The sequence below is a fragment of the Patagioenas fasciata genome, chromosome 2 (assembly GCF_037038585.1).
Source record: "Patagioenas fasciata isolate bPatFas1 chromosome 2, bPatFas1.hap1, whole genome shotgun sequence".
NCBI classification, from domain to species: Eukaryota; Metazoa; Chordata; class Aves; order Columbiformes; family Columbidae; genus Patagioenas; species Patagioenas fasciata.
In genome coordinates, this window is record NC_092521.1 from 150891105 (window position 1) to 150913319 (window position 22215).

At 37.1% G+C, this 22215-nt stretch overlaps 1 protein-coding gene across 4 annotated transcripts in view; it reads right to left on the bottom strand.

Annotated features, from left to right (window-relative positions):
• The window catches only part of PRTFDC1 (phosphoribosyl transferase domain containing 1), a 46168-nt gene that overhangs the window by 21874 nt on the left and 2079 nt on the right, over window positions 1-22215 (bottom strand). For 3 of the 4 annotated variants that reach the window (XM_071805243.1, XM_065831223.2, XM_071805244.1), the window contains exons 2-3: window positions 20062-20168; window positions 16984-17167 (exon numbers count right to left, since the gene is read on the bottom strand). In XM_071805243.1, the coding sequence (XP_071661344.1) occupies window positions 16984-17167; window positions 20062-20168 (291 nt within the window). Of the gene's footprint in view, window positions 1-8009; window positions 8061-16983; window positions 17168-20061; window positions 20169-22215 lie in introns of all 4 variants that reach the window. The other variant, XM_065831222.2, reaches the window with a different exon arrangement.

A 22215-nucleotide genomic window follows, 5' to 3' on the forward strand; every position in this document is an offset into this window, starting at 1 on the left:
TCAGTACCGATTACTGTCAGTAATTACTGTTTGTTTAATTTCCATGGTCTCAAGTCATTCAGAGCTTTTTTTTTATCCTTTGGGTGTTGTTCCATACCTTGACAAAACTGATACGATTGAGTCTCTAGGACTTCTTTTAAATGCAGAGACAAGAGTTAAAAGTTCACTTCTTGTCACCCAAAGTTCCTCAGTACTTGCTTCCTAACATCCCTAAACCCTATCAACACCATTTTTGCTTGATACTAATGTCCCAGATGAATATATATCAAAATGATACTGTACTTCAATTAATGCAGAACAAAATGTATTGCAGCTGTTTCTAACAAGACATGATGTATTGTGTCACATCCCTGTGCCTCAGCCCAAACTGTATTCAATACTGCATTTCAAATAATAAGATGTAGACATTAACACCTCGTGAATACATTTAACTTTCCATTTAGCTACAGCTTTATTCAGCATGACTGTAGATAAGGGTAGCAGCAAACAATCATTGGAGCTTAAAGAACAATTTTAAAATAAGTACCAAGGCCTCATATTTGTTCTGAAACTGTTTTATTTTCAGGGAATACTGTTTAATTTAATTGTGCGTTTTTTGTGTGTTTAATTTATCTGCATTTTCTCAATCTTTCTTTTTTTTAACTTGCTGTGTTGTGTTTTTTCACCTGTAGATCTTCAGTTTATAATTTTATTTCATTCAGACCTTGTCAATATACATCTTTAGATCTGATGAATACTCAATGAATGAAAGCAAGAATGTTGCTATTTTCACCTCAATTTTTCATGGCATAATAAAACCTTGATTTTCTATGTTGACTGGAAGTATAGATATTTAAATTCCATCTATACTAAGTCATGTCTTTTGAAATGGGTGGGGCACAGTATTACTACATCTCATGAGATCAACACTTGGACATAGTTGAAGTTACAAGTAAAATGAGTTGGGTGGTCTCAGGAAAATGTATCATAAACAACATTGCTCATCTGAAAATTGCACCAAACTGTGAACATCTGTTACTCTTCTCAAGAAACAGAATCTGGAGTATGTTAGTACTGGGCTCACTGAAACACAGATTCTTTAATCATAGCAAAAAAAGTAGTTCTAACATAACAGTTTAAATGCATAACTAAATTACGAAATATGGACACCAGGTCACTAACACACATCTAGTTAGTATAGTCTGCAAAGTTCATATGGAATTTCTTCGAAAAACTGTGATTGCCTTTTTACCTTTTTCTCACAAAATTCTTTGGAGACATTCTTAACAAAGAACGATGTGGCCATCAGGCCTGTTCTACTTTGCCTTCTTCCCCTGGAGTGACACAGCAGATTGGCAAGCTGAGGATTCCCATGAGGACAGCTCTTTCACCTCACACCATCATCCCATCTCTTACAACTGGGTTTTCCAGGAGGGTTTTGATCAAAAAAAAAAGTGTTTGACAGCCCATCACTTTCAGTTGTCCCTTGAACCTCAAGCCATTGAATACAGCGTGTCCCTAAGGCTCCCCTTATCCTTCCCTACTGGCCAAGTGAAACGGGTAGGACAGAATTGGTGCCTGTCAGGTGACTGACTTGTACCCACAATTGCCAGAGTTTGAAAAGCAAGAGTCAAGCACCACTTCACCAAAAGGTTTGGTGCAACATTTCCACTGAAGTAGATTTCAGTGTCCACATTCCCTTTGGGCTCACCTTTTTATGACAGTCTGTTAAGACTGTCATTAACTGCACAAGATCTATGCTGTTTCTGTTCTCATTGGGTCACCCAAGACCTTGAAATGTGTTCATGAAAGACAGAATGACTCTGTTCCTAATTTAGGTATGTGAAAGTTAAGACATTTAAATCCATGCATTCTGGGCTTCTTTCATAATCAATGAAGAAAACAAGATAGATCATGTAAATCTTCTATTTCACCAAATCGGAAAGCTCCAGCAAATAACGTACACTTAGACATGTAACTGTGAGAAATCTGAAGTTAGGTGAGATGAATCCCAGCTTAAGAGATGAAATCAATATTTTCTTTCTAAAAATCTCACTGAACACTCAGAAAGAAATTATTTTCAATCGCATTTACCACAGGCATATAAGAAGCAATTATCTTGATTATTTTCCATTAGTAACATCCTGCGCTATCCACTCAGGTTCTGTTTTACACAAATGTTTCACACAATTCTCCTTGGTATCGCTCCAGGATAATTTGCTTGCATGGTTACTCGAAGGTTTCATTTTAATCTAGGTGAAATAGATCTGGGGAGAGATTTCAAAAGGTACAACCAATCTAATATTTCTTCCAGCTTGTGTCACCAAAAAAATATTAGCAACCAGTCTTTGCAGATTTTTTACAAAAGCATTACACTGGATAATTAATAATAATAGCACTGAACAATTAATAGGGGTCTACATGCTAAACTTCATGGAGCAGAAATACAGGGTCTAGCCACTGAATAATGAAAACAATTGGGTTTCATGTGTGGGGAGTTCATGATCATTGAGAATGGAGTCTCAATGAACCTCAATAAAACAATAACTTGCTTTTGATGCTGGAGAAAGGACAGCAGCTGAGCAGGCTGCACTAACAGTACCTCTGAAGGTGAGCTGAACTGCTGCATTTTGAATGCCACTGAGGGAGCAAGGTAGATGGCACTAAAGCCAAAGGGAAGCTGACATTTACCAAGATAATGAATGATGGGGATTTGGACAAAATTATTGGTAGTTCATACGGTAAAGAAAAGCTGAGACTTTGAAACATCAAATGGACGCAATAAGTTTTCAGAGACACAGCTACAATGCACTGCTGCAACAGAAATGGAAAATGACAGAAAAAACAAGCAGAACTGTATCTGTGGCATACAAATTAACACATATTATAGATATGGTTTTCAGTTAAGAAAAAAACGAAATGCTCAGATGAAAACAGAGCAGATATGACAAGAAATTACTTTCCAGTTAATAGCTTTCAAAAATGAAACCACAGAAGCAATGTCTCTCGTTCAGCTTTGAAACAGAAAATCATTACTTCTATGTGACTTAGCTGCAGCAAACTGATTCATAATATAACCAAGCTTTCTGCACTTAAAAAATAGCACTGCGGAAATTAAATGCTGGTTTTGGCAGAGTTTAGATTTATCTGCAATTATAAAGACTTCTGCTTTGAAATGATATACTGTTCAATAATTATAATATCTTTTGCTACATTACCATGGTCTATCATCTCAGACATGAACATAATAATTAAAATGAAAATGTCGATGTTCCAGTTTGGATGTTGACACCTTAGTATGGAACATATTTGCTTTGCAGCCTGAGCACCAGCTCAGAACAAAGAAGCTCGAGAGCGCAGGTCAGAACATGGACTGTCACAGTTTTCATACCAGGCAACTAGATGGACTATCCAGGCTTAAGCAGCAATATTCAGGGGACAGCTGGTAAGTATTGTTGATCTAGAGACCTGTGCAAATGAGTGACAATGATATGGATCGCTTCCTAGTAAAGACTGGAGAGCTCTCCTCTTCCCCTGCATCAGATGTGTAGCAAAGGGCAGCCTGCAGCCTCCAGGGCACACCCACACTCAGAATAATCAAGTGCCAGGTCACCGATATATTTGTAGGAGGTGCTTTGAATACCTTGCAAACAAGCCAACATTGCTGAACCAACTGGAAATTAAATACAGTAAAGTGGCATACACGCACTGTAAGAACATCGCCTGTCCTGCAGGGACAGTAAAGGTACATTTGTACTGAAACGCTGGTGATTTCATGGTGATTTCTGTCAGCTTTAAAGCTGCCTCCCTGAGCTGCTGGGTAACCACATTGCTGACTGTGCTGCACTCAGACCAGCCTTATTGCTATTGCCAGGATAACCTGCGATAGTAAATTTTAAACTGGTGTAGGTATTTCTGTCTGAGCTCTAGTTACTACCCTGTAAGACAGACTTTACTTCTCTGTGGTTAGATCTACAATATAACTAATCTGAAGATTTCACTTATTCTTTATTCTTTTTCTTCCTTGTGGTTATTCCTGAACTAAAAGCTCCAACACACAGGTTTGGAAGCACTTCACATTCAGGCTGGTCTATCCAGTTCCAGGGAAGGCCAGTGTTCTGCCGTGGGGAAGTTGGCTTTGGACAGAGAAACACAAACAACAAACTCACTGCCAGCAGGTTCTCCTCAGCAGCTGAGCTGGGGTAACACGCGTGTGTTTCTTCCCTGCTGTAAAAGCAAGGAAGATCATTCAGCTTAAACAACAGTCAGGGTAAATGTAAGTTATCAAACTTAATAAATTGGATTGTTTACAATCATCTGTTCACACATTCAATAACTTCTGTGTAGCAGGACTCCTGCATGCCTTCTCTGTATTGAACCCAAAGAAAGTAAGGTTATCTTGAAACAGATACTAGAAAATTCATTTCCTACAGGAGCTGCTTCCATGGAGATTCTCTGGTATCCAACAAAGCATAAACTGCCATTGAAGCTTTTCCCTTCATGATCAAGCCATTTGGAATTGATCTCTCTTGTGTGTACTCTCAGACACCAGCAAAGGTGAACTCACATGCAATGTCAATGTAGTTAACACAGGCTAACACAGATTACACCTGCAACTAAGGACATATTTGCTAGGGGCACATATTAAAAGCTGTAAATTTTTTACATTCCTTTATTTTGCTGGAAGTATGTGTTCAACACTATATTTCAAGGTATTAGTAAGTTCTGTAGATATACGGAATAAAGATATTTCAGATATTTTCAAAGAAAGAAAATATTCTAAAAACATGAGTGCATACATGATCTACCCCTGTGATTTTATTGCAGGTAAAACTTCCCTTAAAATCTCTGAACAGAGATATGATTTCAGTTATATTGGCATAAACATAAAGTAACTCTACTGGAAAAGGGCCAAACTGTTGTAAACGGCAAGAGAATTTAGACCAGTTAACTTGCCTAATAAGGATTATAGGCAATAAATTATTTCATTTTTTCCTTTCTGGTTTAGCAATTAAGTTTCATATATTTGCTCGGTACTGGTTCAAGGGGTTATTTTGTCTAAGAATGAGACAGTAAGATTGCGGCCCCACATGTAACCATATGGCATGAACAGCGCCTGTACACTTAAAAGGATCAGCAAGAACTGAAATCAAGAAGATGTGATACCAAATGTTTTCAATTGTCTATAAATCAGAAACAAAACTCAGGTTAGTTTCAACAGAGTGTAGTCTGAGCTTTCCCTGTACTATAACTTCTTTTCATTCTATAAAATAACATTTAGAACATAGAAATAAAATCTGCATATATTCCAGGATGAGAACAGGTATGAAAAATTTCATAGGGCTGTTCAGTCTTGTGATGCGAGGTTCACACTTCATCTCCAGAGATGGGAGGCAAATAAAATTTAAAACTTACAGACAAAAGAACAATTTAGGAAGTGTACTCTCTCAGGCACTGTCCTGGTTTTGTTAAAAACAAGTTTCTTTTTTAGTGAATTTGCCTGTCAGCTAAAGCCTTCATGTTAGCTGCATTTTCCTGGAGAACCCAACACATGTTTTGGTTAAACCTAGCAATGGAATGCAAACTTATTGATAAGCACGGATGGACATCTCGCGAGAGGGACAATGAGAAACAGGTGACCAAGAAACTGATCAACTGTGTATAACATTCCATTCACGTGAATACTTCATATAAAAGTGGGAGATCACGAGGATCTCGGCCCTTTTTCCCTTTTTTCCTCATGGCTGACATTAGGAGAGGATCTTGCTGGTTGTCCCTGTGAACTGAGGCCTAGTGACGGACTGAATCCAGCTCCGGTTGGCTACAGAGTCTAATCCAGGACTTTGGGTGCTGGCTCTGCAGTTGCTGAGACTTACAAGATTGGTTTTGTATATTTTGTATTATTTTCTCTATTCTTATTAGTAGCATTAGTAAAACATCTCTAACTTTTCCAGCTCTCTTCTCTCTGTCCTTCTTTCCCTCCCGATCACCTGTCCTGAGTGGGAAAGGGGGAGAGGGAGGGGCAAAAGGGGGAAGTGGCGGGGGGAGAGGAGGTTAACAATACATCTGCCAGGGTTTGTCACCCCGCAATCTTAACCCTCGACAGGCACTCATTTTGGACTGTCAGAAGGCATTACTAAGGGTGTCCACCGTTTGTGATAATAAAGTAATAAAAGCCTACAATCTTGGGCTTCTTTTCTTCCTCAGCTCTCAGAAGACCACAAGGTAAAGAGCATAGGGAAAATCTTCCTCCTGTTACTATGCCATGGTAATGCAAAAATTGTAAGGGACAACAAGCATGATATAGACAACTAAACTGGACTCAGCTAGGAAAAGGCCAGTTTGGGTTCAAGTCCATGTTACCTGGAGCATCTGTCTTTAAACCAATTATTGTTTCACATTAAATGCATGACTAGAAGTCATGTTTCCCAGCATCAATAGAGGGTCTCAGCATGCCAGATGGGACACTACTAGATCCATATGTACCATCTTATCTCATTTTTATAATGGTGTGGTAAAGTATTCAACCAAAGTAAATGAATATTGTGAAAGATCATATGGTGAATCTGTAGCCCTGCACTAAAAGCCCCGTCCCTTGCGGGGTTCTGAAAGCACAAGACAAATCAGCTTTCTCTAGACCAAGCACAAAGTACCAACCTTCAGACCCTGACTATCAGCAGTTCTGGGATTTGGGGAGAAAAGGAAGGTAGGAGAAGTATCTTCAAATTTGTCAAATAGCCACAGGCTGAGAAAACAGATAGATAGGTGTAAGCAAATTCACAAAAGATGAGACTGATAAAGCCCTCAAATGCTTAGTCCCTTCCAGCAATCTGGAGTTTAGTGTACCATTGACTCTCACAACTCGGCAGCACTCTCTTTTATACCACTATGTTTAGTCCCTTGGCTAGTGACAACTTGGAAACTTTTGACGGCACATCCTTTGAGAGTTTTCTTGCAAGTTTATTTTATAGTATCTCTTCTCTATTTAAATATTCTGGCTGTCAAATAAGGAAGGAAAAAAATTGTATTTGTCACAGAGATAAGCACTTCAATAATACAGTACTTCTTGTTACTGCTATATTCCTTTCAAGTAACCTTTTTGTTTTATGCCTTACAGCACCCCTGGGGTGTGGCACTGCATGAACATTGCACATGCTATGATCTGTTTTATGAAACAGCATTTGAGAGATGCCAGCAAAAGAGAGTCATAGAATTCCTTGGGAAAATTAGAACCCTCCGGCTTCTTCTAATTAATTTTACCACGTTTCAGATCTTTATATAAAAACCCACACACTAAATAGTATTATTAGCATCCAAATAAGTAATCAAGGTGATATTTTTCCAATGCATAAACATGTCACGGTACTTTCAAACTTGTCAGATCTTATTTGTACAACAGGATTAGCAACCACTAAGTTCTGGACCTTTCTAATACATAAGAGCCCATCTCCCTGTCACTGTAAAAATCTGTGGAACAGACTGAAAATATGGACTAGTCTCTCCTAATGATGACATATAGCATTGCCACAAATGTGATAATTTAGTAGTAGCTTGCTGTATTTTTGGTGGAATATGAAACAAAAACGAAGACTAAACTTCAATTTTTAGGCTTTGTAACAAACCACTGCTTTCCAACGAATACTGTATCCAGGGGAACTTTAGAATCCTACTCTTTGAAAACATGACCTCTTGAATGCTTTTCATGAAATCCCTTGATGCTTTGAATCTGTTCTAAAACTGACCAATTTTAAAAACATCTACGGTCTCAAATGTTAAGATGTTCCAGAAGCCTGAATTGCTTAAAAACACCAAAGATTTAAGCTCACGAAAAAAATATTTTAAAAAATTAAGACAAATGAGCTTCAGATCTAAAACTCAATTTATACGTAGTAGCTGTACCCTTTGTAACATACTGTAATCTAAAACATCTATTTCAAATTAGAGAACATTTTTCAAAAGAAAACATTACAGCTTGTTAGAAAAATGTGACCTTTGGGTAGACAAATTTATCCAGAAAGAATAGAAAATACCTCTTGTGGAGTTTGCATTAGATCCGAAGTCCAGAAAAACAGAGTATCAACCTACAATACAGGAAAACTGTAAAATTTTTTCCGTTAGAATAAAGAATTCCGCATCTAAAGATCACAAATCAGTATAGAGGAAGGCAATAACTAAGTACGGAACTATAAATAAAAATGAAAAGTATCTTGACAGGGACGTAGTTTCTTGCTTTAATATGCCATAGAAATGCCTAAACCCAATATTTTGATATTGGAGAGCTGTAGCGCAGCTCAGTATCCCTCTCTCTTCACTGCCACACGTACTCGTTTTGTCCCCATAGCAATCAGGCTGCTTCCTACTCAGTTCTCCCTCGGTTGAGCTGTTTGGTTCCCCCAAATCTTTTACATGTGAGTCACTGAAACACTTACTCATACTTTAAAAAAAAAAATCCCAAAGAATTTAGATGGTGCTAACATATTTAAGTAGTGTGTAGGTGTCTTATCTGATGCATTCAGCTACAGGGATCACTCCTCTATGAGTAAGCTTTACATTACAGATGAACTTGATAAACCGACTGTGTGATAGGCTTATCACGGTCTTTCCTGAACTATGCCCACAAATTAATGCCTACTTATATTATTAGTAACACTCCAAGCCCCCAAGCAGTGTCCAACAGGAAAATACTGTTTTAATTAAAGAAATAGCTTTCTTCCTCCTTACAATCAAGACAGCCTTAAGGAAGAGATGAATTTAAGCTCTCGTATCTCGCAACTCTGCCATCACATTAAATGGAAGCTGTAGATGTCTAGAAAGGAGCGCATCTGTCTCCAGACTTGAGAAGTTCCACAACGCTGAATCCTAAGGTCACATTTTACTACATATAGTACAGCCCTCTTCAGTTTGCCCTAGAACACCATGAAAAGCAAGTTGGTTCTCAAAAATCACTAGGGTTGAAACATCCATGCCCCTTCTGTCACCGCTGAGTAGCATCTCTCAGATAAAGAAGAGGGGGTCTGAGGCTTGCCAGGCTGCAGCCTTGGTGATGACAATCCCTTGGCAATGGGCAGACTTATTTTCCAGCAGCGTGCCACTCTCCCTCTGGCAGGGGCTATCAGCAGGCTGACATGCACACATGCATCTGGGATGGAGAAAATCAATCTGGCAAGCTGAAACCATTGAAACAGGAAATTTCTGGTAACTGGTCTTGTCTGGGCTGAGACAGGTTAGGAAGCAGCTGAGGAGCAGCTGAGCTGGCAAGTAGGACTGGCACTGCAGTCCCTGAGGGACAAACCAGAGCCTGCCTTCACATGCAGAAGTGAACCAGAGCATGTTCCTCACCTTCTTAACCATGTCTGGCCCTGTTAAGTTCCAGAAAATAACTGAAGCATCAGAGATATAGAGAAAGCACCAGTGTCTGCTTAAGACTTGGGAGTATCTTTGGCTTGGAACTGTAAAGGACCTTCTGTTCACTTGTTTTAGCAGATCTGAGCATTTCACAGAGCTTTCACTCAAAAAGATGCAGCTACTTTAGGATGCAGATGCCATTGTTTTCCTTTCACAGACATGGAAAAGTACACAGAGACAAGAGCCCTTTGGCAATTTTAGGAGTAGATTTCTAGTCCCAAATCCCTCATGTTTAGCTTGCCCATAAGACATCTATTTTTGCAGCACCATCTACAATCACTAGAACACACTTCTGAGAAAAACAACAACTTTAAGATCTATATACTTGACACTGGTAGCTTCAGTGGACTAAATTAATATCATATTTTTGTTGTCCATTAGCTTCTAAAAGTATATCATGCTGTGAAATTCTCTGTACAGGTGTTTACTGTCTACAATGCTGACTACAAGCCACGCATCTGAAAAAGGTTAAAAGAATATATTTGAGCTTTTGAATGTCTAGTACACACACAGGCTCTCTCCAAAATAAATAAATAAACCACATTTTCCCTAGACTGAAGCTATTTATTTGCATGTCAAACTGGCAATTCCCAGTTAATTTGGAGTTCAATCAGGTGAAATTATTGCAGAATTTGGGCTTGAGGTTATTCTACCAAGTAGGCTCCCATTTGTAATTCTTCCATGGCTAATCAGCATTAACAAGATGACATGGTCATCAGCTAAGCTATGTGCATGAAGCAAAACAAAGGGAACTCACAACCTGCCCAAGAGAAAGCCTGAAAGTACAAGAGTTGATGTGAAACAACTAAGTCTATTGCTTTCGTCTCAGGATGCTCATTTTTCTCATGAAATCGTAAGTTGTGTTTTCATGACACACAGGCATGGAGGTAAACAACCACTGTAATCCTGGTGTAGAGTCTGGGTCATTAAATGTAAGCAATACACTTAGTTGTTTCTTTTGTGTTGTTAAATTAATAAAACCATTTTGAAATTACTTGCTTTTCAGGGTCAGGATTACAACATGTTGTTTTCAGGCGTAAAGTTCATACTGATCTGAAAAAAAACAAGTTCCACACAGTAAAATTATACCGAATATGTTATTATGGAAGGAACATACATTTTATACCATTCAGTGCTCTAATTATAGTCTGATGCCTCATGCTGTTGTTTTTTTCGATGTAAATATTTAGCAGCAGTGTATGAGAAGTAAAACTACATGACAGAAAAGTAAATTATCTTACTACATTTACCAACAAGGTTTTAACTTACTCATTACAAAATCCCTTTGTTTCTTTATTTCGACAGTAGAGACACTTGGCAAAACTATTTATTGAGATTACTTTATAAAGCAAAAACATTCAGATTTCTACTAAACAATGCTTGTTTTGTTGCTTCTTTTGGAAATTTGCAGCAGTAATGGTCCTGTTTGTGCCAAGATTAATAACCAACAGTTGTAAATATATTTCAAACAACTGGAGGCTGAAGAGGAAACAGATCATATCAACAGATTTGTTTGTGAACAGACTTCAATGCAACCATTGTGCATTGATTACAATTCGGAGGTCGTATTTTTTTATTAATTATGTTCTGGAAACCACAAATAATGTATTCATTTTTAAAAACTACATGAATTGATCAAATCCACATAATCTTCTAGAAGTTTCTTCCAAGTGACTAGCAAGCAACATTCCTTTAAAGTTAATCCATATTTTCAATATGATTTTCAACAATATTTTCTTGATCAGAAGACAAAAAATGCACCTCTAGAATCCATAATTCAGATATTACATGGAAAACAGATCAATATTTTGTAATAATCTGAGCTCAGCATGGAATGAACAACTATAATGTATAACCTGATTATCAACAATTCATCTGTTAGCCTCTTTCAAAGTGCACTGCACAAGTTCACAATAACAGAGATGACTGGTCTTCTGCCACTTCAGTCCACACAGAAATAACCAAAGAAATCACAAAAGTCTTAAGGAAAATATCAATCTCATTCCTAGTTTAGCTCACCATGGTTTTCACCGAAAAAAGCTATGCCATCAAGATTCACTTCCCTTCCCTGAAATGTGAGGTTTACTATCATACTTACTGTGTAAAATGTAGTAATTAAGAGAATTAAATAGACAGCTATGTATAACAATATGGGAATACTAAACTTTTCACAAGAGCAGGTTGCAATGCATGCAGAAAGCACACTGGTCTGCCTCATAAAAGCATTCGGTGTTTTAACTCTCTTGTACCAGCTGCCACCACCAGTTTCAACAATGAGTCTTAGCATGAGTGTTTCAACTTTCAGCTTTCATCACTGTCCACTAAAGAAGTCTTAATTCACACACATTCTCTTCTACTGACACGTTGCAGAGAACTTCTCAAGAAAGTCTCCAGACTCTGCGTACTTCCTCTACTTACAGAATCATAGAATAGTTTGGGTTGGAAGGGACCTTCTAAGGTCATTCAGTCCAACCCCCTGCAATGAGCAGTGACATCTTCAACTAGATCAGGTTGCTCAGAGTTTCATCCAGCCTGGCCTTGAAAGTTTCCAGGGATGTGGCATCTACCACCTCTCTGGGCAACCTGGGCCAGTGTTTTATCACTCTCATTGTACAAAATTTCTTCTTCATGTCTAACCTGAATCTCCCCTCTCCTAGTTTAAAACCATCACCCCTTGTCCTATTGCAACATACCCTGCTAAAAAGTCTGTCCCCATCTTTCTCACAGGCCCCTTTTAAGTACTGAAAGGCTGCAATAAAGTCTCCCCAGAACCTTCTCCAGGCTGAACAGCCCCAACTCTCTCAGTTTGTCCTCACAGCAGAGCTGTTCCGTCCTTCTGATCATTTTTGTAGCCTCCTCTGGCCCCTCTCCAACAGGTCCATGTTTTTCCTGTGCTGAGGGCTCCAGAGCTGGACACAGGACTCCAGGTGGGGTCTCACCAGAGCAGAGCAGAGGGGCAGAACCACCTCCCTCGACCTGCTGGCCATGCTCCTTTTGACGCAGCCCAACCTAATTTTTCCATTTTAAGCTCCACTTAATTTTTTCATTCCCATTTAAAAATTGTGCTTTGGTTTAAAGATCACATTTGGCATACCCATGGAACAGGATTAAATGACATTGTTGCATCTATTAATCAGGGATTAGGCTTGATGAGCCAGAACATTCTCTTCTCTCTCAAGCTCTATTCAACCTTTGCCTTTATCAGCCTGTCCTAAATTGTCTCTTCCACACTGAACAAAAAGAAGCTCTAATTATTGCTCATCAACAGTCTGCTCTTTGGTATAGTTCTCATGCCACTGCTTTTTGCTAAAACATACGCCATTCAACCCTTCTCTGTGTGACATCCATGTTCTTCTATTCCTTTGTTCACTCTCTCTTTTTGTTCACCCTTAAACATTTTCTTGTCTAGTCCTATCCATTAATTTGTAAACACTCCAGTAAAACACTTTCCCGCTTCCTCTGTTGCACCTCCTTCTGGATTCCTTCTAATTAATTATTTAATCTGCTAAAGCTACCAATATTACAAACAGATTAAAGAATTTCTGGATCCAAGTTTCTTATCTATCCTGCTGGCGTCACATTCTCCTTGGATGACACTCCCGAGCCCAATTTCTTCCTACACTACTTCCTCAACCTCATGTTTCCTCAACCTATCATGTTTCTGAAAATAATTTTGAATTCTATCAATCTGAAACTCTCACCTCTTTTTAACTTCAGAGGACTGAAGGAGCGATCAATCAGGAAAAAAATCCAGTATGGTGAAAATTGAATATATTAAATTACTTTCATATAATTTTAAGCTCAAAAGTTTCTGCAGTCAATTCCACTGTTCTTCATTTACGTTACATTAAAATCCAATGTCTTAGAACTTAATATAAGAAGCTGCCAAATTCTATCAGTTCTTACATCAGTGTATCCCGAATACATAGTTTTCCACTAAAACCTGGCATGCAGCTTCCCATTTCATGTGAGGACTATTCCAGAGCTTCCTTGTGTACCCACTATACTTACTGCCTCACTCTCACCTTGCTGCTTTCTTTTGCTTGGCCTGCTGAGCTAGAAGCCTGTAAAGTCAAAATACAGCCTCTACTCAAAATCCTCACTTAAACGATCTCCTTATTTTGAGCTCATTTAAATACACAAACTTCAAATGAGAACAGGTATACTGTATTACCTGTAAGTCTACAAGAAACTACATTCTATTTCCATGGAGGAAAACTATACACATATCTTCCCATCACCCTTCTTTTCCTTTTCATAATCACTTTTAATATCATTTTTACGGGTTAAGAAGCCTTCAAAATCTGCATTATAATAATGTTATCAAGTGTTTCTTTGTAAATTGTGTATCTATGGACTTACGGATCTAAACTTCACTTACAATTAAGCACACCTATTTTTTTGTTTATTGATCTACACGTAAGCCTGTAAGTTTCTGTCCACATGTATAAACTTCTTAATTTTCTCTAAGGCATCATTTTAGCATTCTAGAGAAAAAAAGAAACCTGAAGAAGTGAAAAAACACAGTTTGATTTCTAGAGGAAGTAAAACCGTGCTTTCAGACAAAGCTGCCACTCCAGTTTCAGTTGCACAAGTTCTATTAAAGGTCTAAGAACTTATACTGATGTCTGTAGAGTATAAATAGTATAACCATATTATTTTAAGCTACAGTTTTCTAAGTTGGATTCCACTTTGTTTCCTCTGAAAATAATAAACAAATGGTATTTTCCCACTTCACCTGTATATATACTATATTCAGTAATCTGACATGCCAATTTGAGATAATGAAACTAAGGTACCATTTGAAAAACACAGGAGGTTTCCTCATTAAAATGTCCAGGCTCAGGCACATAGGTCAACACTTTGCAGACCAGATAAAACCATCCTGATGCTGGAAGTACAAACAGCCCCTCATCTCATTAATATCCAGTGAATCTAAATGTACTATGCTTTTTATAAAAAGTAATTTATTTGTATGGAGAAGTCTCAAAAAGAATTTACATGCCCAACTTTCAGCTACTTAATATGAAAGTAGATCTTAACGTCTTAATTAAGTGTCTAAATTCTGGAATATGATGGCAGGTTTGAAAAACAAAGAGCCATGTAAAGCTGGTCATATAATACTTGCAATCTCCTTTCATTTGAAAGGTAATCATGTCTGTATGCCAGACATCAGAATACAACATTTTCTGCCGATACTTTGCAGTTAAGATGCACTTTCACTGATGCCAATATCTGACTTTGGATCACAATTACAGCCCACTTTTGCTACATGATTAAACCAAGAAATCTGACTTCAAATTACAACCTGCAAAAATCGACTAACCTTTTAGTATTGAAGTTGGAACGGGACAATTCAAAAATCCCATGAGTTTGAGCTGAAATTAGTTGTTGGATTTAAACAGCTGGAGGGGGGAAGGGAGACATATCTGAAGGAAGGATACTGAGAGCAGCAGGACTCCCTTTAGGAGAGAAACAGAGAACAGTTAGTAAAATGAGGTAGGAAAAATAATGTGAGAAGAACAGTGTCTATAAAATGAAAAAAGGGACCAAAGGAGTGAAAAACTGGTTGTAAGTCTTAATAGAAAGTGGAACAGAAGAGGCAAAGGGAAGCCAAGAAGACTTATCTCTAAAACTGTAATTATATGCCGCTGATTAAAGTGTAAAACACTGTAAGAAGAATGTTATCACAGAATAAACTGACATGGGCCATTTGGGAGTCTCATATAAGGCTGGGATAAAGAGTCACTCAAACAAATAACAGTAGTTCCTCAAGTGTTCTGACCATGGCTATGTTGACAAGAGCACATTCTCCAAAACCTGCAATTGGACAGGACAACGATAACTCAGAACATAGAGGATAGTAGGTAGTGGTACTGGTACTTTAGTCAGCATTACATTTATGCATATCTCATGCAATGAATCTACCAAGATTAATGTCATTTCAAATTTATACTGCAGTGTCATTCAGCTTCTCAAGACCAGGCAGATATCAAGCACTGTTCTGATCAGTAAATCAAGCACAGTTTGAGGCTCTAAATACATGACACCTGTTTGGAAGCACTTATAATTTTAAAAAAATATATTTATTTTCTAAAAATCATATGCAATCACTAGTTCTATAGAAAGTGCTACCTTCCCGCTAAAGCATGAGATGGTTTTGTTTTATTTCCTAAGCAATGATGTGAAGATTTCCACGCTTTTGCAGTATACATCTCCTGCCACTCATTGGTTATGGATTAGTATGACTAATAATAGCTGACTTGTCACCAAGGAAAGGAATTTTAGAACGAGGGTATCTTCACACTGGATAAGAGATAACCCAACAGGAAAAGCATGTGCATTACTTATATGCCAGGTGCAAAATAAAAAACAATTGAAGTAATTCCACTATTCACCAAGCAGTGCTGAAGTGCTATCATTACTATGCAAAAAAAAAATTTGTGTTTTTCATGTGCTTTGTGTGAGACAAACATTACATTTTATGTTATTAATTAGTTCTGTAATACTGCCAAATACCTAGAAATTGTATGATATTAGTATTGCATATGTCCTTCATAGGCCTGACTAATTCTTGAAAGAGAAGTTCCAGGACCAAATCCTAGCCAAATGGCTACAAAATGCTCTCATCCACTTCACTTCCATGGTGGAAAAAATTCAGACTGGATTTCTGAAAGTTAGGAAAAGTTTACGGTCACTAGGGTCAGAGCAAAATGCCAATCAACACACTTCTGTCTGTGGAAAGGACGTGACGTTATTGTGTGAACTACTGGGCTCAGCAAGTTGCATTTGTGCTCAAAGAGCTACTGTATTATCACTCCATTTATTTAGTGTCCTTACTCAGGCATTTCTAGGACAACTTACTTCTAGAAATGCTACCTCACTACGGAGTGTGAACTACAAGGTGGGATATACATGTATGGCTTACGCAAATAGAAATTGTCATCATGCATTCTAAAAATAGGCCTGTCATCTCACTAGCATTGCCTTACTGAAGCAAATGAATCATTATTGCATAATTTCCTCTGAATATAACAGGAAGTCTTGATCCTTACTTCAACACTGGATTTGCTTCAATGGCTTATTTCATTTTCTTATAAAACACTACCATCATCTAGTGGTATATTTTGCTACTATGTAAACTGCATGTTATGATGATGAAAACATTTCATTTACTTAGCATTAAACATTAAGGATAAGAGGTAGATTTATCATCTTGCAGTTATGCCAAACTATGTGGAGGTGGGGGTAGAAAATGAAGTAACATGAAATTAACTTAAAAGAACTGTTGAGGATTTTGAGAACAAACAACATGTCAACATTTTACATGAGAGAAACTTGAACAATTTTCTGTCCAAAAGTGAAGACAAACTAAATAAAAAATACATCTCAAGGATGCTTCATATTCTCATTCATACTATCCATAAAGTTTAAAGGGACATGAGCAAATATTTTGAAAGAAAACCTCACATGTTTTTCAAACAAAAATATTTTCCCACTGTTTTCTTATAATTTGGAGGGAAAAAATCCCATTTACAGAAGTCCACTATTTGTTATGAACATACAACCAGAATCTACACAAATAAATTGTTGACTTACGTGGTAACTTTTCAGTCTAACAAAGTCGACTTTCATGGAGATGAACCTTTCTGAATTTCTGCTGAGATTTTTAATGTGCTCCACAAGGTCAGCACAGAACTTGTAGCCACCTTTGAGGACACAGAGAACCACAATATCATTGTCTCCAATATCTTGCATAATATCTTTGGCCAATCGTTCTGTCCTGGGGCAAAAAAAATTAAGGATAAAATGAGATTAGATGCAGATTCTCTAAGTTCATGGTTTGCTTTCCATGTGGTGACAATGAAACACCACGGTGAGTATAGAGCTTGATTGACAGTCTCTTTAGGAGTCTTGACTTGACTGGGTTTGGATCAAGTTCACAGTAGGCAGATACAGATCGATGGATGCAAGATGGAAAGCATGTCAATCAAACTCATTAATCTTAAATGCATAAATTCTTCACTTATAGAAAAGGGAGTAACACATCTCAGCATATGTTGAATTCATAAGCATTTCGGAGACTTTCAAGTAAAGAATGCAACTTAGTCTTCAGTTTTATCTCACAGGAAATAACACAAAATATTCCTGCACAATCCCCTAACTTGTTATGTTATTACACAAGGCCAATAAATTAAGTGAAAGAGAGGAAAGAGAATTATTAGAAATATTTCATGCTGATAGGCTTTGGAAGATGCTACCACTACAATTTTAATAAAAACACACACAAATACTATAAAGAAATATAGCATCAATCAAAATTTTACAAAAGGTGCACATTATCACTATTTCACTCAGCAAAAAAAGATGAGTGTAAAGAGCTTAAGTGATTTTTTCAAGGTCACACACATGAGAACGATCAAGGTTAACCTGGAATTGCAGGGTTCCCATAGCTGTCTTCTCTTTGACAATTCTGCATTACAAACACAGTCTGGCAGATGATTGAAACCAAAAGATACACATTTCTGCCATACAGTAGTACATACATTTTCAAGATAAAAATAATAAGCATGACTGCTTATCTTAAGTAGCTTTGCTTTCTAAAGAACAAGGTAGATGGTATTTTTAGACCTAAAATGGGGTACCAGGTTATTTCTAGATGTAAAGCAGGTATCAACAGGAAACTGAACAATGTCCTTTGAAATTCTGAGGAAAAACAGCTCAGTGCATTATTTTCTGTAAACGCTTTAGCTGGAAATTTCTTTGATAGCGTTTGGAAATAGATCAGTAGTTTCAATGAGAGTGGACTTCTTGACAGGATGCAATTTATTAAACTATCCTATCATTTATCCAATGTCTTTTTCATTATTATAATTTTTTTTCTACTCACTGTAACACAGGAATCCATTTGCCACTACATAAATACATTGAATTCTAGTGAAATGTACATGTGTATATGTATCAGAGAAGAATAAGCTCTAAACTGAAGAGAAGATACTAGTTATGAGCAAAAGCTATCACTTCATTTTCACATCTTTGTATTTGTAATGCTCAAGTAAATTCCATACAGCAGCAATTAGTATTTTTTAGATTTTAAAAATAGAAGATATCATCGGATCCTCTTGCTTGACCTCTAATATATCATTCCTTTTACTGAATGTAAGACCAAAGATTAATAAAAGACCTTCACTTACTTTACTGAAGATAGTAAAATAATCTTTTATCATCTTTTATCAAGTCTGGGCATAAAGGTGAAAACTTCTTATTCAGAAGAAACATTTCTCTAGTGATTTTCATTTTTTCTATATTCTTCCTCAGACTAAGGAGCTGAAATTTCCAAAAATTCCAAAGACTGCTTTGTATTTTAAAGGAATATGAACTCCAATATAGGTTAAAAATTACTAATTTCAATTTCTAAATAAAAACATACCAGTTTTTTAACCTATAGCTAATTGCTACCAACTGATAAGAGAATTTTCTCAAGTGCTGAGCCTTCTTGCTACATGAAAATTGTGCACAATCACAATATATTCAGTTCTGCATCCTTTTCCATTAAAACAGAATCAGTTTTTTCCACTGAAGTAAGAAAAAACAGTGGAGTTCATTTTGCTGGAGTGCAAAACCAACAGTGGAGTGCAGTGCTTAGTTCAAACAAATTTATATTGAATTCTATGAGAACTAAAGTTGTAACGTATTTATTTTGAAGAAGAGGAACTGAAATTCAGTTGGCCCTAACCAAAAGAGATTAAAAGTTCTACACAGTGGTAACTGAAAAGGCAACGAAAGAAAGCTTGTGTTTAAAAATAAATACAGGAGTCATAACTCTTCCTTACAATGGATGTTTACAATCTTCTCTCAAGGAGTTCCAACAATGTCAGTACTTGCAAACGGCTATTTAAATGTGGCAGATAGAAAGCTGCAGGCTGAAAATGTCCCATGAAATTTCATTCAGATACTCCCAATAAATACACTGTTGAAAATTAGCATTTCCATGTTGTAACTTTTCTGTAAGATTTTTAGCAGCATGTCAAAATACTAACTGAGCAAGAGCATTGAGCTGGCCTACCAGAAATACCAAGGCACCATCAAATGTCTACACTGAGAGCACATGGGAACTACTGACAGGACGAAGAATGAGTGACAGTCAGGCTTTCCCATGGCCACCTCCAAACCCAGCATCTGGACCCCAACTGTCCACAACACTTTTTGGTTATGCTGAATGGCAGAAGTCAATGGTGCAGCCAGGAGTCATTAGCTTAATCAGCATTAATGATTTGTACTAGGGAGCTGGCAAAGTTGTACATAGCTGAATGTAGTTTTTTCTCCTTTTCATATTAAAAACACAGGTCTCTTGTAATTTACATTCCAATGCCAAGTTCACTGTACAATCACACTCTCCTTTCGTGGGACCCCTGTCTCATTCAATGCCCAAATCAGAAGTTAGGTGAAAGAAAACAGACAGTGAGTTGCAAAGGCAACTACAAGTCTAGCATTTCCAAAACGTCAAGCATTTCATTACTTTCCAAATTAAATAAATAAAGTATTTTAATAATTTCTAATATAATATTTTAGGACAAATGTTATATACACACTGCCTGCAAATGACAGGATTTATAAAAAAAGAGAATAATACTACTGACCAAAGAGCGTATTTAGTAGCATTCAAACTACACATACCTGTCAACGATAATGCCGTGAGGTATGAGCACATACTCCAGATCTCCGTAGTAGTGCTGAGGATAGGTGAATAAATCCAGACTGTATCCAGGCCAATTGTCTGAAATCTGCATATGAAATAGTAATGTTAAGAAAACTTCATGGTGTTTGACAATATGTAACTGATACAAAATCAATGTTGTATTACACTCTATTGGCTGAATTAATCATATGACATGATCTCTTGCAGTCATCATTTACTATTTCACTTTTCCTATTAATTATTTTGCTTCTCAGTATGTCTCAGAAATCAAATGCTACATTTTTTTCCCCACAGAACATGGAAAATTTCACCTGAAGTTAAAAAAGAACTAGATAGAAAGAGGAAACATTTAATACTAAACTAGTAGCAAATCTGCATTTCCTACTACATTCAAACTCCAAATGCAAATGTAAGATTACTAGTGAGGAGGGATTCTCCAATGGGAGATTCAGACAGTGGGATTAAAAGTCATAAAATCATACATTAAAATTGTACATTTCTGGTTTAGAGGTATTTTAAAGTTGCACATAAATAAATACATATTCTACAGATGAAACAGCACATAGTGAGAATAAATGATGTGGTTCATGGATGGTAACTGTACAAATCAGTGGAAGACTCTACTTCTTACCAAAGGTAATGTTCTTTATTCAGATAAGTCATCAAAGATAAGTGATTACAAAATGCTTGTATCTCATCTCACTATCAGCTAGTCTATAAGTACATACATTAAACAGAAAAAATATTTTACAGATTAATTATATGTTAGTTTCATAAGCATCAGAATATAATTAGGAGATCCCACAGCATACAATGGCAGCAGAGATTAAGTAAGGCAAAAATCAGCCAACAGTCAAAGGCTTCAGAAAGCTTCGAAGATGCAAAGTCTCCATCCAGCACAAGAACTAAAAAAACTCCAACCCAAAAAATTTCACAATTCCTTACGAAAGATAAGACCTGTAGGTTCACAAGGTATCTTGGAATCATTATGAAGCTTTGCTTCAATATTGGTTCAGGGTACAAAGCAACACCTAATAGATTTTCCTTGCAGTCGTGTTCATCAAGTCACATATTGTCTTTCTTCTTTCTACAGCTTGGCCATGTGAACCTTGAGTAGAAGGATCAATGGTGACAAACTTGCCTCTCTGTGAAGCGCACATCTTGATGGCATTTCTGCTCAATGCAGCCTTTAAAGGACCATCACTGAAGCCAACCCCTGCTTATGATTTCAAGTAGCAGAGCAATAAACCACGTCTCAAAAATATCCAGGCTAACACAACACATTTGATGTTGACCTGTTCCTCCACATCTGGTCTTCTTGAACTCAGGCATAGCCCAGCCTCATGCTGTACTGGTACAGTGTTCTGCCTCATGGATTTTTGTTTGGTTAGGGTTTTTTTGCATACTCATTGACAGCTACAGACACCTTGACTGTCGTGTTTTCTTAACTCTGCCCAATAGTTTTGGTATCAAAAAAAGTTATTTGATGGTAACTACTACGGAGCATTTGCCCATGAAGAGCTTGACTGGGAGATCACTGGCATCAATGAAAGTTTTTCCCCTGACTTAACACTAACCTTGAAACTATATGATAGAAAAAAGTTACTTAGTTATGGTCCTCATTTCCATACAAACAGATTTTAAATATCCTCCTTGGCAAGGTGTTTAACTAGTGGAAATCTTGCGCCAAAAACACTGCTGCAGGAGGCCTGGGAAGCCTATTTTTCCAACTTCATTTTCAGTACATAAGGGTGGCTGACACTTTTTAAACATTTTGTAGCAATGAACTGACTGGCATGGTTTGTGTGAAAGCATTTTAACATAAAATGAAACTATTTCAGATAGTGCTTTAAATTGCACAAGGACTATAAATATCCCCTAAGAAACCTTGTCACTATTGCTTATTGGTGCACTCTTGTCAAATTGCATGTTTTTCGTGTGATGCAGAACATCAAACTAAATGGATGGAAAGTGCTTCAGAATTCATACAAAGCAATAGCTACTACTTAGGCTACAGTAAGTTATGAAACAGAATCAGGATGAAATTTTGATTCTCCTACCTATCCTCCTGGTTCTCTTGAATAAAAGAACATAAACTGCATCGCTTTGCAGTAATATAGAAGTTCTCATCT